Raw genomic sequence first — 19,557 nt, 5'->3', positions numbered from 1 at the left:
TTCCACGGCAATCCTCGGTTTGGTCTACAGTCAATCGATCCAGTCAAGATCTCATCCATTACGATGAGAAAAAGCAGCGGTGACAAAATACATCCTTGTCTCACTCCAGCAGTTACCGGGATTGGTTCGGACAAGACACCGTCGTGCAAGACCTTACACGAAAATGCCTCGTACTGTGCTTCGATTAGATGGACTAGTTTCTCTGGGACCCCTCGTCGTCTAAGAGCAGCCCAGATGTTTTCGTGGTTCAGTCGGTCAAATGCTTTTTCGAAATCAACGAACACCAGCAGAAGAGAGTCCTGGAATTCGTTGATTTGTTCCAGTATTATTCGTAGCGTTGTGATGTGGTCCACACATGATCGTCCGGATCGGAATCCAGCTTGTTGCCGTCGGAGTGTAGCGTCGATTTTCTCCTGGATCCTGTTCAGGATCACTCTGCAGAGTACTTTGAGGGTTGTACAGATCAACGTTATGCCTTGCCAGTTACCGCACTCTGTCAGGTCTCCTTTCTTCGGGACCTTTACGAGGATACCCTGCATCCAGTCGGCCGGGAATGTTGCAGTATCCCAAATGTCAGTGAAAAGACGGTGCAACATTTGAGCTGACAAGGCAGGGTCGGCTTTGAGCATTTCAGCAAGAATGCAATCGATTCCAGGCGCTTTGTTGGATTTCATGTCCTTGATTTCCGCTTCTATTTCAGCCAGCGAGGGCGCTTCCGAGTTGACGCCATAAATGCGACTTACTGTGGGCGCCTCGAGCTGCGGGTTCTGCTGGCCATTGCTATTTGTAACTCGGAAAAGTTGTTCAAAATGCTCAGTCCAACGCTTGAGCTGATCTGTTCGATCTGTCAGCAGCTGACCTGCTCGGTCTTTCAGCGGCATTCTTGCATTAGTCCTTGCACCACTAAGGCGGCGAGAAATCTATATATATAAAAAGCAATTATCTGTATGTTTGTTTGTTTGTTTGTTTGTTTGTTTGTCCTCTATAGACTCAGCCGTCTTAAGAGCTAGAGATCTGAAATTTGGCATGGATGCTCATTAGGACCAGGAATGATGAAAAATGTTATAGATTTTTGGATGACCCCTTCCGAAGGGGGTCGTCCATACAATACAAATATTGTTTTCGCGTTATTGAAGTTATTTTCCGTCGGATTGTGATGAAAATTTGCACATGAGTGTTTTGAGAAACGAACAATCGATTACAGTTATCAAATTTAGGGTCAGGGGTCGGCCAAAGGGGTCGTCCATATCCACTGATTAATGTTTTTGCGATATTGGCTTTATTTTACATCGGATTGTGATGAAAATTTCCACGTGAGTGTTTTGAGAGACGAGCAGTCGATTACAGTTATCAAATTTAGGGTCAGGGATCGGCCAAAGGGGTCGTCCATATCCACTGGTAAATGTTTTTGGAATATTGGATTTATTTTAAATCGGATTTTTATGAAATTTTGCACATGAGTGTTTTGAGAGACGAGCAATCGGTTCCAGTTATCAAATTTAGGGTCAGGGGTCGGCCAGAGGGGTCGTCCATATCCACTGATTAATGTTTTTGGGGTATTGGCTTTATTTTACATCGAATTGTGTTGAAAATTTGCACATAAGAGTTTTGAGAGACGAGCAGTCGATTTAGGTTATCAAATTTAGGGTCAGGGATCGGCCAAAGGGGTCGTCCATATTCACTGAATAATGTTTTTGCGATATTGGCGTTATTATACATCGGATTGTGATGAAAATTTGCACATGAGTGTTTTGAGAGACGAGCAATCGATTACAGTTATCAAATTTAGGGTTAGGGGTCGGCCAAAGGAGTCGTCCATATTCACTGATTAATGTTTTTGCGATATTGGCGTTATTATAGATCGTATTGTGATGGAAATTAGCACATGAGTGTTTTGAGGAACGAGCAATCGATTTCAAGTTTCGAATTGCGGATCAGAAGTCGGCTGAAGGAGTCGTCCATACCCAACTTTAATGTTTTTGCGATTTTGACGTTATTCTACATTGGATTGAGATGAAAATTTCCGCATGGGAGTTTTGAGGGACGCTCTTTTGCTTTCAGGTTTCAAATCTTGACTCAGGGGTCGGCAAAAGGGGTTATTATCTGTTCACTGTTTTTACGATACTCTCTTGATTGAGCATAGAATTGTAATGAAAATTGGCACATGGGAGTTTAACAGAAAAGATAATTGATTTCAGGTGTCAAGTTTTGAATCGTGGTCAAAAAATGGCCGTCCATGTTAGTTGCTCACTGTTTTCGCGATATTGTCGTGATCATGCATCGAATTGAGATGAAAATGTTCAGATGAGGGTTATAAACTATGAGCAATTGACTCCAGGTAGCATGTTCCGTGTCAAGGGTCGGCGAAAGGGGCGTCTATATTCACTGATCACTGTTTTCAAGTTCCTGACGTTATTTTACATATAATTTCAAAAGAAAAAATGGCTTAAGGGAGTTTTGAGGAACGTAAAATTGGTTTCAATTATCGAATTTCGGGCCATAGGACAGAAAAAGAGGGTTTCATTGAAAGTTCAGTGTTTTGTGCAATAATTTTGTTGGAGGCAGTTAATTGATACCAATTTAAGTGTGAAGGTCAAGCAAAAGAGTCGTGCACACAAACAAATAGTACATGTTTCTGCCATAATGTCTAGATTTTGCAACCGATCGAGAAGAAAACACTTTCACATAAATTTTAATAAAAAGCCAATCAACCGTTAAATTTGAATTTCAAGTAATAGTAGCAAATTTAAACACTGTTGAATTTTTTCCCCAAAATTGTCGAAAGAATGTTTCGAATTCATTTCCTAAACTCATGTTGACGTACCAATGATTTAAAGCGAAACGAAGTTCGTACGGGATCAGCTAGTATCATATAATAATCGGATATCTCCAATGGCGGCGGCTCTTTCTCCCTCTTCGGCTAGGGAGTTTGTCCAGGCTCTCTTGTCTCGTCTACAAGCTTGTTTAACTGCCTTTTCCAGCTCCGCATATCGTAAGCGGGCGGCTGCTTTGGCTGACCCGGTACATGCCTGCTCAATTCCGACTTTCGCCTTTCTCCGATCATCGATCATCCTCAAGGTTTCTTCCGACATCCATTCACTTCGTCTTCCACAAACTTTACCGAGAGTACCATGGCTCGTCGTGATAAAGGCGTGATTGGCGCCGTTGGACACGCGCAACTCTCAGTCGTATTTCGCCAAGGACGAGGTGATGGTCAGATGCAATGTCTGCGCTTCATTTGTTGCGGACATCACCAAGGCTCCTTCTCCATTTTCGGCTGATGCAGATGTGGTCAATATGATTTTCTGTTCGGCCATCTCGGGATACCCAAGTGACCTTATGTGCTGGTCGATGGGGGAAGAGCGATCCACCGATCACCATGTTGTTGTTGCCACAAAATTCTACAAACAGCTCTCCATCTGGCAAGCTGGTTTGGCGAACTTGTTCTGCTTTTCGTCACGATTAGGGGCCTTTTGTACCTTGAACGTTCGAAGCCCAGCCTTAGTTTTGGCCTTCTGCAACCGGGCGTTTATGAAGCAACAGCTTCTTAAACGACCTAAGGTAGTGAAGACAGTCGAGGAACTGAATAAAGTGTGGGTTTACGTGCAAAAAACAGTTGATTCACAGGTTGTGCAAAATCTTGTGGACGGGGCTAAGGCCAAGGTACGGGCATCTGCGTATGGACTGTAAATTAATTACGAGTAAAATGGTAAAATGAAGTTTAATAGTTATTTTTCAATCCCTGACAATTTGATGGCAATCGGATGAAAACTCGAATTTGCGAATCAATTTTGTGTGTGTCAATTTCATTGTGGACACCCTTTAAATTCAATTAACATCACTGCTGCGTGCCTAGCGAAGTAAATTGCATGACTTATTTTCGTGCTATACTTTGAGAAGCAGAAGCAGCGATGTCAATTGAATTTATTGCTTTTTAAATCCAAAAGACGCGCGATAATTTATAAATTGGCAAAAAAAACAATTAACAGGCTCGTTTCCAAAGGAGAAGCAAAATGATTTTGATTTTTCAGTACAGAATATTCAATTTTCCCATACTCACCTCAAAGTTAAAATTTACTCATGTAGGGGAGATGGGAGTAAAATGGCCACCTTAACCCTCATCCGCATTAGGGTGTCATTTTGACACCATTGTAAGTTTGAAGGCTTGTAACTTTTTTCAGAAGCTTCAAAATACAAAAATTTCTTCGGGGACCCTAAATGAATTCAAAAGTTCTTCAATATTGCATCTTTACTTTTTTTATGGACGAACCCTGGAAGCCTGGACAAAAAAACTCCCTTTTCCGACTTTGGGTGTCATTTTGACACCACAAAAGTGAAATCTATTTAAGTCGTTTGAATTATCATGAACTTCATATAAAACTTATATCAATAGAAACCTTGTAATGTCAGTAAAATATGTTTAGAACATTATATACAGCTAAAGTTACAAGTTTTCACGTTATTCAGCATGAAAGAAAAAAAATCCGAAAAAACATGCCTCACGAAAACTGCTGTAGTTCATATGTTCCACGTCCAAAAAAATATTTGCCTTATGCATATGAAAGCTGAAGTTAATGCCTACATCGTGGAGACAAGAAATATTTTTTTAAATTTTTTTTTATGAAATGGTCACAAAAAGTTCAAAAAAGTGGTCTAAAAAACCTACTTTTCATTCGATTGCTAGTAAATACTGTTTGAGCGATGGTAGAGTTTTGCAAAAAATATGACTACAAAATGTATTAAAATTCCAACATTTTGCTGTCTTTAGATTTTTGATGCAACAAAAATTGAATTTACTGGAATTTTCCAAAGTTTACTACTTTGCGCGATTTTTTTACAAATTGAAATTTCATCTGTTTTTGTGGTCCACCGTCAGGTTGTACCCGGATTATCAGTGCTTTTACTTTGTTTGGACCAACCAAGAGTATATTCATTGGAAAGCACATTTAATCCACATTCTAGTGAGGTGCTACAATTCTTGCTGTAAGATTTCACAAAAATATGAAAATTATAAACATAAAATCATTCCTGAATTTCTGGAACTACAAGCACCTCGTCCAGCAAAACGTGTTTGTTTGCTCTCCGAGTAGGTACGGTGGGTGGTGATTCGGGCAGAGAGCGAAGCCGACAAACGAAATGACGCGTACGAATGATGCGTGTCGTACATTTCTTGGTTGAAAATATTCTATTGAGAGTAGTTTGCATTTGCTATTCACGACACGCATCATTATTTCGTCTTTCGGCTTCGCTCTCTGCCCGAATCACCACCCACCGTACCTACTCGGAGAGCAAACAAACACGTTTTGCTGGACGAGGTGCTTGTAGTTCCAGAAATTCAGGAATGATTTTATGTTTATAATTTTCATATTTTTGTGAAATCTTACAGCAAGAATTGTAGCACATCACTAGAATGTGGATTAAATGTGCTTTCCAATGAATATACTCTTGGTTGGTCCAAACAAAGTAAAAGCACTGATAATCCGGGTACAACCTGACGGTGGACCACAAAAACAGATGAAATTTCAATTTGTAAAAAAATCGCGCAAAGTAGTGAACTTTGAAAAATTCCAGTAAATTCAATTTTTGTTGCATCAAAAATCTAAAGACAGCAAAATGTTGGAATTTTGATACATTTTGTAGTCATATTTTTTGCAAAACTCTACCATCGCTCAAACAGTATTTACTAGCAATCGAATGAAAAGTAGGTTTTTTAGACCACTTTTTTGAACTTTTTGTGACCATTTCATAAAAAAAAAATTAAAAAAATATTTCTTGTCTTCATGATGTAGGCATTAACTTCAGCTTTCATATGCATAAGACAAATATTTTTTTGGACGTGTAACATATGAACTACAGCAGTTTTCGTGAGGCGTGTTTTTTCGGATTTTTTTTCTTTCATGCTGAATAACGAGAAAATTAGTAACTTTAGCTATATATAATGTTCTAAACATATTTCACTGACATTACAAGGTTTCTTCTGATGTAAGTTTTGTTTAAATCGGTCCATCACGCCAAAAGTTATAACGATTTGAGCTTGTGGTGTCAAATTGACTCCACAAGTGCTGATTAGGGTAATGAAATCTAATGCGGATGAGGGTTAAGGAAAACGCTTATTTAACCATAGAGAACAGCTGTAATATGTGAATTACATCATTGTTTCGTGTTCAGACACTCAAATAATCTATTGCCTAATTGGATGAAACTTGAAAAAGTAGATAAAAACGTTTCAAAATGCATTTTAAAAATTTTTGCCGAAAGCTGAAAACCAGTAGAGGCATAATGAGAAACCCCCCGAGGCAGTATGAGCACCATTAATGAAGGCATAATGAGCGTTTTTTGCCGGGGATTCTAGCAGCAAATTTGACTCGATGAAGTCAACTGAGTAATAGAGCTACAGCTTAACTTGTATCGTCTGACGATTTGGCCTATTGGTAAGATGTCGGAGAGGTAATCAGTAGGCTCGAGTTCGATTCCTGGTCGAAGTGATTTTTTTTTCATTTATCATTCATGATCATGATTGCACTAAACGGTGAGGCGTAGATTCATCAAACAAAGCAATAACAAAATAATCTAGGTCTGTTTGTAGAATTCAAAGGATTAACACATGCTCATACATTATGTTTCTGGTGTTTTGATTGACGGATGATGTTTTGATGCTATTAGCCGTATAATGTAACAATAAAAAAAATCAATCATGAATGGTATGTGCAAAAAAAATCCCCTCGAACAGGAATCGAACTCGAGTCTACTGATTACCTCTCCGACACCTTACCAATAGGCCAAATCGAGTTGCTAGATTCCCCGGCAGAAAATGCTCATTATGCCTTCGTTGATAGTGCTTTGTTCGCCTCTAGTGAACAAATTAAAGTTAAAAAAGCGTTTTAAAATTGATTAAAGTGAAAAATCAAAAATTTTATGATGTTGAAAATTGAGAAACAATGTGTGGATCATGTTGCAGTGCGTACATTTCAGATCAAGATGATTTAAAGGTCATAAAAGCTTATTTGGTGGTGTTCAAAAATCATAATATTTTCGTCACTTGAGAACCTAGCTGGTTATTATTTAATATTTCTGTAAAGATGAAAAGGATATTTCTTTTTTGGTGAAAAATTAATACTATGGGTAGTACGAAACAAGTCCTTATGAAAATTTGTTTAAGAAAATACGTACTAATGTAGAAAAAAGGAGTGCTCATTATGCCCTGGGTGCTCGTTATGCCCTCATCTCCCCTAAACGTTCCTTAAAAATTCTGCAAAAAAATCATGTATGATTTTTGAACCAAAACTAAGCTTTTAAGACCCCAGGGTTTGAGAAAATAAAAAAAATCGACTAAGTCTCATGATTCATTTCTATAATCTGGTAAAATTGCAAGGTTCTCTGAAGTTGTGATAGGTATTATATAGTTTACTTCCATGATTAGTTTGAGCTAGATTTATTATTAGTTTAAGCTAGGCTTTTTATTATATTAAAAAAAAATCTTTAAGGGTCTTGATGGTTGTTCGAACAATTTTTTCAGCGTTAACCTGTTGGACTTTTTTGAAGCAATTTTGTTTATATAGTTTTGACTTTTTCTTTGAAGGAGTGTATAGACAAGAACTGCAAGTATGCAAGAACTGTTCTAGAAAACAATTTTATAAAAGGTTTATGGTAGTTTTGAGCTCACAAAACCAAATAATTGATTGAGAGCTGAAATAAGTACGAATGTTTTTAAAAATCTAAAAAATAAGTATCTAGGTATGATTGAAGGATTTTTTTTCGGATATTTAAACCATAATATCTCTTTTAATTTATCAGCAAGATTTATTTTGTTTTTATTTATTCCTCTGTTTCAAATCGTGTTTCTCTCCTAGGTAGTGGTAGAATTTTTGATTCCCGTTAATTTTTTTCCAACATATTTTCTTCGCTCTTCGGCGTCAGTGTGTTAAGGATTTTTTTTTATTTTTCATTGATTTTTTTTTCGCTCCCAATCTCTTTCGCATGTGCTTCTGGTGCGACTTAGCCACAAACTGCTAGATTGCTAGAACTAATCGTAGCGCAAACTTTTAATCCATTTTATTTCGAAATGTGTTTCTTCATTTTTTTTTTAGAGATTGAAAATTTCTTTTCGATCGATTTTTTTTGTGTTCTTTTTTCTTCATATTTATTTTTTCAGACATATGTTTCAGTGTTAAATATACATTTGATACGGTTTTTAGTTTTGTCACAATAAATCTTCACTTTATTTTAAACTCTTACTGTAAATATTTTCTCACAATTTAATTTCTGTTTTTTTTTTTCTTTCACTTGTCACTACTACTCCTTTGCATGATGAGGATTTAATATATGTGTGTTGTGTATATATATTTTCATATATCTTCACTTAAATTAGTTTTTTTTCTGTTTCTTTTTATTTAGTTTCAACAATGACAATAAATATAATTTCGTACTTTTATAGTCGTGTATGTGTACTGCGTATGTGATAGTAGTTTTTTTATGCGATTGAATTGTAGGTTTTTTTTTCAAGCACATAGAGCTTTAGATAGTTGCTTTTTCAGGTTCATAAGCTACAACCGGATCGGTTGTGTTTTTTTGTTTTTGTTTCTCTCAATCAACAAACGAAATCTGGCAGCATGACTTGAAAGTATGTGTTTGTAGAGTTTTGTTGTAGATGGGGACGGGGCTTGTTTGATTTTTTTTTCTTCATCTCTCTAATATTATGGTACTTAGTAATTACAAGGGAAATCAATCCGATTACTGATAAAAACAAAGGCTAACTGGAACTTAAAACGGAAGCAGACAGAAGCTGTTTGGAAAATACTGATAGCTGCCAGAATTTGTTCCCCAACGTTCTGGCAGTCCTGAGAAAAGAGACACCTTTCAAAGTATATTAATGGTCTGTACAAATAAAAGTATAATGGAACAAGAAATTAAATAAAACATGGGAAAATATATAAATTAATGTTATCGAACTCTACTAATAAATAGTTCCACACACATGCGCGGGGCAAAAACAAAGGAAAACAACATTTAAAAACAAAAGTAGCAAAACTTGTTCTTAAAAATACTGTTTTTATAGTAGTGACATCTACGTTACGATTCGGGGCACTGAAGATAGTCAGAGGAAGGAAGCAGAAAACGTTCGTGTTACATTCTAGACAGGACTTTGTATCTGCAAGATAGAGTTTATCAAGCGAAAATGTTTAAGCTTTACTTTCCTTCTTCAATGTATTTTTTTTGTTTTGTTTTGTTTTGTTTTGTTTGATGCTGTAGATTGAACTTGACCTTTAATGTGAACATCTAGATTATTTTATCAATTTATTCCCTTCTTGTTAATAGGGAAGGAAACTTAATCGCTTGACCGTTTCTCACCTATTTGAATTATTTTTGAACCAATCAAAAATTCAGGTTAAGTTCAGGTTGATTTTAGAGGTTCCTTCTAAAATATTCATTTTGCAAACGATACCATAAAATATCTTGTACAGGTGTATTGCACCTTATTTATGCATTTCTTCGCTCAGCCAAAGGACTTTTTTGAAAAATAAACTGGTAGCAAAATAAATTATCTCTTCTCACACTGTTTTTTTTTGTTACTCAATGATCCATTAGGTTTAATTTTCAGTGGTGTGATTTTTTACAACTCCATTTGCTTGCAGCGCTGAAGTTTCGCGCGATCTCACTTCCAAGTTTAGTCAAAGCGTTGTTGCTTTTCTTTCCGGAGGACTATATTATGAAAGCGTCCATCGGGGAGGCACCATAAATTAGGGGTTGGTATCAAGAATCAATCACTTTTGTGTGGGACGTTTCTAAGTGTTCTATCTGGTAGTTTTAGAGCTTCTTCGCAACAAACACCCTCAATTTGCAAATATATAATTATATTTTTAGATGATTTTTTTCTTCCTACGGTGTGCACTGAGTTAGAATTGAAAATTTGTGACGTAATTTGTTTTATTTTGAATTTTAAAATCTAGAATTTAAAATCACAATAGCTACAATAAAAATCTGTCTACATGGGGGAATACTTTTGTTTAATATAACTTATTCCAGTAAAGTTAAAACAAAGTATCGCCCCCTGTCGGTGCTTCGAGTTGTCGATTGTGAAGCAGATTCGTACTGTTTCGTCCAAAAAACATCACCAAAGAATAAAACTCGTTAAGCAGTATCATCCCATTTCTACGCCTGCGTAATTCAATTCTTGCGCTCCTCGTTCATAAACTCGTCCACGATCGAATTGATCGAGGGTTGATCGGTTGGCTTGCCATCGACCACTTCCGTGACGGTGACGGTTCGCGTTTCTCGGATGTCCGGGGAACCGGCTTGCTGCAGCAGCTGCGTCGTCGTCGTTATTTTCTGCAGCAGTTCATCCTCCGGAAAGTCGGCATCGGTCGAGGTGAGCGTGATGGTTTTGGTTGTGGTCGTTGTCTTGGTCGTCGTCGTCGTCGTCGTCGCTGTTCCGTTCTGATCCGGCGCTCCAGCCAGTGTTCCGGAACCATCGATCTGCTGTGGATGGGGGGCATCCCGTGCTTCCTCTTCGCTGCTACTGGTAGTCGTCATGGTTGTGATCACGGTGTTCGATCCGTCGATGTTTTGACTGTTAGCGGCCACCGATTGTAGCTGTTCCAGCAACTGTTGCTGCAGATCCTCCGGGATAGACTGGTCCGGTGCACTGGCTGTGATCGTCTTGATCGTCGTGATAACGGTCGTTCGAACGGAACTGGGGATGGATCACGAAAAGATTATTTAGTAAACTGTCAAAACTAGGAGAAACTGGGAAAAAACTGTAACGCAATGTCAAAAATATCTATTTTAATCTAAATAGTTTAACCATTATTTAATGTTTCAAACAACGCACTTGGCGAGTGCGTTTGAAGCTAATGATACTAGAGTAAAAATTAAGCACATTTTGAATTTGCAAAAATAATCGATCAAAATTCGAGTCGATATAAAATATCTACTACAAAGGATTTTTTAACATAGAAATATCTGATTTTATGTAGACATATGTACATTTGCATCCAATGTACAAAACAATTTCAATGATATCGTAATCTCAAATTCGTTAAAACTCAAATTTGTGACCAGATGCTGAAATAATAAATATTTTGTCTAATACAAAAAAAGGTGTATGTGATAATGGTGTAAAATGAAGCCAATACTGGAGTGTTGTTTTTATTTGTGTAGGTAATCCAAAATGTCAACTTTAAATTTCAGAATGGATAGTGTATACTTACTCTTAACTTAACTCATTTGGGAGGTAATACTGAACGCAGAAGGATTGTTGAAGTTTACAAGTGCCTAGCCGAAAATGATTGATGATTATTCATCTTACACTTCGTTTTCGATTGATTATAATCTAAAGTTAGCCTACAAAAATCCAAAGTTTTCGGATAACATCATACACTTTTTTTTCTAGAAAACTTACTATTTGCCTTAATCATTGTAAGAAGTGTTTGAAATTCAAATCTGAAGACAGCAACAGTTTGAAGGATTACAGACAAAGATATGAAAAAGTTTCTCGAAATGATGAAACGGACAAAAAGTTCATTTACTTGTTTGGAAACTAGAAATCTCTAAGATAGACAGTAGCGGAGAAAAAAATTGGTTCAGGATTCGCACTTCTATGTAGGCTGCAAATTAGAGCACAGTGTTGAGATGTAAAATGTGCAAAAGGTGGCTCCAGAGAGCCTTGACACGTTTGAGATGTCGTTAGGTTTATACAGCCACAGAAAATTTTATTAATAATCATTTTCAATTCCCGGTTTTCCCGGATTGAGATTTTATAATTTTTCCGGTTTGAAAATACACAAAAAAAATGTTTATCGAGCCTTTTTTTTATCAAAAACGAAATATTTTTTTTTTTAATTGAGCGTAAAAGTGCGGAAAGACTTGAAAGATGAATTTGAAATTGAATTATTGTTTCATAAAACAGAAATCAATTTTGAGTTCGGTTTCAGAATTCAAATTTCAATTTCAGTTTTTGATGTTTCCTTCTAACTACTGAATGCGTTGAATCATATACTTCTTTAGAATTCTGAAATTCCGTTTAGATTCTCTAAAATCCTGATATGTTTTTAGAGCCTAAGTTTTGTGTGCTGGATTTGGCATATATTCAGGCTTAATTCTGAATCTGAATTTTGTCTCCGAACTCGAAAATGTTTATCTTAATCCGAACTTAAATTTAAAATCTTTACCGAAATTTTGAAAACTGTTCTAAGAGGGAAGTTTTGCTTTTCAAGTTCTGATTTTTTCTTTTATAAATAGTTAATGCAGATGATAACAGAATATTTAAACGTGATTCCGTCACACATACACTTATGATCTGTAATTATTAAATCTCACAAAAACTTGATATCTTGTTCTACCTTTTGTACATTCATTAATGAACGAAATAACTCGGTAGCCACCAAATTTAAATTTTTGTTAAGCATTTTTCCCCGCTTGGCCCTATGAATTCTAGGCTTTCGAGAGTTAAATATTAAGCAAATAGTAAAAAAAAATCCAGAGCATATAAGTTAAGTCCCTCGAGGTTTTGCTATTTGTGAGTAAATTGATTTTTAACTATGTTTTCGATAGTTTTTGATGAATTTCAGTGTGTATAGTACATACATGTAACACAAATCAAGAAATTCTTATTTCACTAGAATTACTCTACTCAAAAATCACAGTCTGCCTTTAACACTCGTCGCGTTCGGTTCGAGGCGTTCATTCGGGAGTCGAGTTGGAAAACGGGAGTGTAAATTACGAAAATACCAATTCACAAAACCGTTTGATATGTTTTAATCTGTATAAGGGTGAAAGTGGTTTGGTTACGCTTTAGTTGGAAATGATACAGAAAAACGAGAGAAAAAGTGGATCCAGCTAGTGAAAATAATGTTTTGCCCCAGCGCGTTGATGCAACTAAATTGGTGGCCTACAATGTTTCTGAAAGTGCACTTGATGTGATTTGATGGTCATTTTGAGAAAAGTATGCGAGTGAAGTTAGAAATTAGTAAAATTGTAGTGTTTGGCAAACAAGCATAAGTTATCACAATTATTTGAAGAAGTCGAGAATAAGTAGAACACTGTGAAAAAATAACTTTTGATTCAAGTGGCTGGAACATGTCCTAACAAGTTCGTTCTTGAAAATGAAGCATCAGCGTCACCGCGAGAGCAAAGAAATTTTGCCTAATGCCGCTGAAGGCGTGGAGCCAAACTTAGCGAAAGCTGGAATCAAAAACCCGGTGAGGAAATTCCAAATTGATCAATTTAAAAAAAATTGTGTTTGTGAGCTTTTTTACACAAGTTTATTCAATGCTTATTTGAGTTTTGTAGTGATTTGGTACCAATTAGAACCATTAGAACCTGGTCATAACCATTCGAATTACCAGAGAAGTAAAGAATTGGTATTCAATCGTAGTAATCTATGACTAGCAGGTTTGTTTCGCGTTCGTACAGTTAGGTTTGTGTCGTTGCTGAACAAGGGCTTAGGTTAAGCGATGGCTGCGCTATGTTGGTGGTTGCGGCGAGTAGCAGATATTCTATGTTGTTGAGCTCGAGTCTTTAAAGTAGAGGAAATATTTCTACTGAATTCTTTCCAGATTATTAAACAAATTTGTAACATGAATACCTTCATGTCAATACGAGGGCAGACACTTTCATGAACATGATTATTTTTTTATATTTAACATTACATTACAACAGATACGTTCATCGGATTTCATAATTTAAACCCATAAATAATGTTTTTTTTTCAGTTTTCATAACTGGTGCAATCTCAGTTGTTATCATAATCACAATCGTACTCTCGTAATGTTTGGTCACTGATTATTTTATGAGACAGAGCTCGTATTTAAGTGCAATTGAATTCTTACCAAACACACCTGAAATAGTTAACTCAAACACATAATCAAAAATATATTTCACAGTTTTCACTAAAATGATCCAAAATTCCTAATTTAGATAATGGTTTGGCCGTAGCAGCTGCAGAATTTACATGATAGCAAATCAACTCTTTATTATACACAATACTAAAAAGTCACCACTTTTTCATTTATTTAATTTTTAAATTCTTATTATTTTAATTTATAAATTTATTTTTGCAGGTTACATTGAGGTTAACATGCATTTTAAACTTAAAATAGATTTTTAAACATTCTTTAGATACGATCACAGCATGTAAAAGAATAATAAAGAAAAAATAAATTTTATTGCATTGATAGATAATTTTAAAATTATTTCAGCAATGCAGGCGACGGAACGAAAAAAATAATTGAAACGATTTGATTGTTGATTTATTCGTCAGGTTGCACCAACAAATACAAAATGGATGGCGTACAAGGATCCTTGTTAGTTATCATTTTGTAAGCAATTTTTTTTTTATTTTAAATATTTTGATGCGTTTTCAAAAACAGATTATTAGCAGGTAATATATATTCTTAAAAAATTTAAATCACTTCTCTCGCACTGAAACTTAAAACATTTAAATTAAATTCTAACAAACAGTATGCAGGTTTATAAAGATAAGGTTATAAAAAGTTATGGCACATTAAGTTCAACAAATAAATACAGTACATTTAATTGAGCAATCGATACTTTAATAATTTAAAACTCCTGTTCATTCAAACCAAAATTGTTTCAGTGATTTGAAAATGAAAATTTTCAGATTTTGAATATCTTTAGAATTAATTTTTCTCTAATTTACAGGTTCCAAAAAATGGCAATTTCTTTTGAAAAGAATGGTACTTAATATTTTATTCTCATATATACAGTCCCCCCACAATCATGGGTCACACACAATTATTAGTCACCGATCATTAGAACTGCTGATATCTACTAAACCAAAATAAATTATATCAAATTATTATTTTTAGTTAATCGACAATATCATCAAAATGCATTGAAAATATTATTTGTGCGTTTGATAACAGTAAAATTACTGTTTGAATACTTTTTATCAAAGGTGATCTATGAGCTGTGAAACTATCGCATAAAATTCCAATGTTATAAGGTTGACATCTTCAACCGTAAAGCCCCTTTTGCGGGTATTTCAAAGATTCCAACCAAATGAATTGGTCCCATATACGCACAAAAGCAGAGTTAACATTTTCTAAATAAAACTTAGCGAATGAAATGCGAAAATTTAATAATACTTAGCAAAATAAGAGTGACCCATAATTGTTACAGAATCCACTAAGTTCCACACAATCATGGGTCACTTTTTCGCGAGCAAAACAAAACATTTCTTGGTTGCTAGCTCAACCCAATTGCCCCTTGAACGTATACTAGCGAAGAATGCCCCTGAATGTTTGCCAGAAATTTGTTGATTTTCATGTTGATATTCGGGTGTTGCCATGGACTTCAATGTGACTAATAATTGTGGGCAATATGACTAATAATTGTTACAAGCTTCAATTTTGACCCATAATTGAGGTTTTGAAAAACGTTGATTGTTTCGGTAAATTATTTTATTTTTCAACAAAATTGGAATCAAAATCATGTTTGAAATCAAAGAGGGAATATTTAATGACTGAAATTCATGCAAAGCTTGATGTTTGGTCCACTAACACCCGAATGAACGAACATTTTGTGGTGAAATGATACGTTAAGTGACTAATGATTGTGGGGGGACTGTATCTAAGTTGCTTATGTTTATGAGTGAAAATTCTCTTCATTATTTTTGCAAAGCATTTAACTTATTTTCATAGTTTTCAGGGTCAACATTTATTTCTGATACTCGTAATATTGTGTAACCTATATAATATTTCTTAATGTTCAATATATACTCTTTAAATTTCTTACAGGTTCTTTTGTTATTGAACTGTTCATCGAAAAAACGAAATATTCAGAAGTTTTATTTCATTTTTTTTTAACTTTGCAGGAATCGCCATCAGTTATAAATTTAAATTCTTAATTATTATTATTATTATCATTATTTTTTTTTGTGTAGAGATCCTATTGTTAAGCAGCCAATATAGTTAGTTTTCTTACAGGTGCATATATGTTCAATGCATATTCCTAACTATAGCCACATTTTTTTAGGTTCCATGGTCATCTTGTCAGTGTTCATATTACATCACTGTGCTACGGTAGCCACTGTTTTTATAAATAGTTTTTTTTCAGTTGAGTTTAACGGATACTAGACGTGGCAATTGAATTTTATTTTTAAATAATAATTTTTGAAAAGTTTGAAATATTTAACATTGTTTTTTTTTCTAAGTTGTTTATATTACCATTCTGAAAATAAAAATACTAACTAACAGTTCATTCATATTATAATTCAGCTAAATTGTTCTACCCGTAATAGTTATCTATTATTTAATAAAATACTCATGTTTTACAGCATTGTGAGATAATACTGGATCTACATGAAAACTTTCATTTCTCTTACAACTGCTAACTTTGGTTTGCAAATATTGGTTCAACAATTCGATCATTGCAATATGTTTTATTTATGACAGCAATATATTATAACATTTAAATTAATTTCAGTTTTCTGTAAAAAGAAGTACCTGGACATTAACAGCTATCAAAATCAGAAGTTGATTTTGCAACGTTATGCAGGCCGTGTGACGAACAACTTCATTATTTTCTGAGCGTTTTTAATTTTGCAGGTGAACTCTCTTGTTAATTTATTTAGAATTTTTCAAATTTTTCACACATAGATATTATATTTTTTCATACTTTCTATATTACGTTATATTTTTTATGTCAATTGTTTTATTTTTTTATTTTAATTTATTTTTAAGAATACTTTATTATATTGTTTTTATTATATTTCATTAAAAAAATACTGTATTATATTGTATAAATTCGTTAAACTACATTTTATCGTAATATATTTGAATAGTAAGGGCAGGGGCATCTGGGTATCCTCGTTTTACAAAAAGAGCGGGTTACCGTGTATGCTAGTACCGCATTGAATACTAGACGTTCCTCAATTTATGTCAAGGGAATTTGGCATGGTTGAGAAAAAGAAAGTTTTTGATTACTTTTTGTAAAATAAGGACGCACTCTTTTTTCGGAAGCCTTGGCGGCGGGATTATAATTTGCATGCTATCTTGGTTAGTCAACAACATGGTCATAGCTTCTCGAGACTTTTCCTCTTTTCACCCTGGATACCGTTAGTGCCTCTGCTACGATTCCATTCCCTTAGAAGTCTCATTGGGTGGTTATTATTGGGTTGTGTGGTAGCCAAGATGGACGTGTGGGTTATTTTTTTTGCCACAACCGCGGCGCTGCCGTAAACCCAAGGTGGATACTATACATACATACATACATAGAATTACTCTACTCAAAACCGTCGAAAGTGAGTTAATTTACATGGAAAAATTAATTGGTAATCCTCTATCCAATCTTTCTTTAAACTTTTATAATGAGACCTTTGTAAATCGTTCCATTACATAAGTTAATCCACAGGTAACCGGAATTGCGTAAATGCATTACTTTTATCACTCTCACTACCTTTTATTCACAATTCATTCCATTTTTTTTTTTTGTTTGACTCTTCAAAATTATTCCCCGTTTATTTTGAATATCTTCATTAAATTTCTGATCATACATGTTTCGATTCAACATTTTTCTGAAAAAAAGATGGAATTTTGAAAATCATTCATTCTTAATATAATTCCACTTATTCCACAGATTTAAGGTATATGAAGTTAACTACAAATTCATATTTCTTTGAAGTCCCAATATTATCAAAAAAAAATAAATGAAAAAATAAGTGAAAAATGTCTTTATCCGGATATGTAGGTTTACTTTTTCCTGAGATTCGTGAACAAAGTTTAGTAAGGTATAGAATATTTAGATTTAGATTTGAAATTCGTTTATTTGAAAGGGTGCCGCGCGCTATTCCGATTAAGCACCCTTCAGAATATTTAGATCTTACATTTCAAATTCACTACACAATAACTGTGAACAAAGAAACAGATTATGCTCGAGAAATTTTTCCTCAACGTATTACGAACATAATAAACTTAAAATATTTTGGACTTCAGAGCACTGAAATGCATGTTCTAAGCTAAAAAAACTCCGATTTTTTTAAAAACTTCCCGAGTTTTTACGCATTTTTCCAATGGAATTTAAATCTAGATAATTCCCCGTTTCTGAGAAATAAATAAGTCGTGATGAAATGAATGAAATAAGGAATTCAACAAGTTCATGTATGTATAAAAAACGATCCACAATTTTTTTCCCGGTTTTGATTCGAAATTCCAGGGTTTTCCCAGTTTTCCCGGTTTCATTTCAAATTCCCGGTTGTTACCCGTTTTTTACCCGTTTTCCCGGTTTGCTGATCAACCTATATTACTGGGATGTCTTTGTTTGGATTGCTTATTTAAAAATAGGAGGATTTCAGAGCGTAACTGTATCAAAGAAAATCAAGTTCAACAGCTGTTAAAAAAAATGCAAGCTTGTCGTCAATTGAAGCCCCACAATTAAAAATTGATGCCATACTTCTCCATGATCATAAAAGCCAAAAGTGACGTTATGATTCTCAACAACTGTGTTATACGTTTCGTATACATTATAAAATGATCGTGCCAAACTTGCAAAAACAGCATTTACCTACCAAAGTGGAGCGTGACGTGACTACTTTTTGGCATGTTTTTTTTGCATAATTTGTCAATTTTCTCATTTTTTAAGCCAGAGAACCCCAAAAAATTTTAAACATTTTAAAACATTATTAAATTCCCTATTTGTTGGATATTTTTGCCTTTTCCGACTTTCGCTTTCGAAGTTATTAAAGAAAATCCAGCATGACGTGACAGCGGGCAACAAAATGGTTTTCCAAAAACAAAAGTCGCCGGAGTAAAATTACTCGTCTTTCTTACATTTTAGCAAAATAAATATGTTCTAAAGATTTGTAGCAAATGAATTTTCTCAAAAAAAAAAAACTGTTTTAATTAAAACGGGACGACGCAGGAATTTTTGAAAACAGGTTTTTCCGTTCAGTAGTCACGTCACGTGTTGCATCAGCATGGCGGGTTGTGCAAAAAAAAACATTTTTACAACATTAAATATTTCAACATTAAATTTGAAATTTTGTATATGGGTCATTCCATGTCAAGTGTGCACAGCGAAAAAAAAATCTTATCGAAAATTCGCCAAACTTGGCCAAAAGACTTTCTGAGGCCTACAAAATAAATCCTCAATTTTTGAGAATGAACCGCCCACCCCCCGTTACAGGACCCTCCCTTCTTTTTTTCAAGATTTTGAAAAATTCATCATTTTTAAAATACAATATCTCCGGACTGGAAAATCATACCAAAATGACAAAATATGCTTTGTGTAGATTTTATTAAAATCTATCATTTGATGTTATTTATTTTCAGAAATAGTGACGATATTAACGTCAAAACATAGCTCTAAAAATAAAACGTTAATTTTCGCAAGGAAAGTATATTTTTTTCTTGAATTTTATGATTTCATTGTTTTTTTGAGAAAAATTTACGTAAGAACCAACCAAAATCCCAATATAATATTTCTTGTTTTCGAGTTATGAAACTAATAATCAAAGGTTTGAAGAACCTCTTAGCTGAATGAAACTATTATTTCAAAGTAGTCGAAGATTCCTTTGAATTCAGCTACAGTATTTGAAAGACC

At 34.6% G+C, this 19,557-nt stretch overlaps 1 protein-coding gene across 7 annotated transcripts in view; it reads right to left on the bottom strand.

Moving 5' to 3' along the window:
- Nucleotides 1-8,441: 8,441 nt before the first annotated feature.
- LOC129748672 (ankyrin-3-like) overlaps nucleotides 8,442-19,557 on the bottom strand; it is a 281,828-nt gene continuing 270,712 nt past the window's right edge. For 6 of the 7 annotated variants that reach the window (XM_055743345.1, XM_055743348.1, XM_055743349.1 and 3 more), the window contains one exon: nucleotides 8,442-10,690. In XM_055743345.1, the coding sequence (XP_055599320.1) occupies nucleotides 10,165-10,690 (526 nt within the window). In that variant the 3' untranslated portion in view covers nucleotides 8,442-10,164. Of the gene's footprint in view, nucleotides 10,691-11,207; nucleotides 11,272-19,557 lie in introns of all 7 variants that reach the window. The other variant, XR_008737787.1, reaches the window with a different exon arrangement.

The sequence above is a fragment of the Uranotaenia lowii genome, chromosome 2 (assembly GCF_029784155.1).
Source record: "Uranotaenia lowii strain MFRU-FL chromosome 2, ASM2978415v1, whole genome shotgun sequence".
NCBI classification, from domain to species: Eukaryota; Metazoa; Arthropoda; class Insecta; order Diptera; family Culicidae; genus Uranotaenia; species Uranotaenia lowii.
Note: the sequence above shows the minus strand (reverse complement) of the source record. Positions and strands in the feature narration are given on the sequence as shown.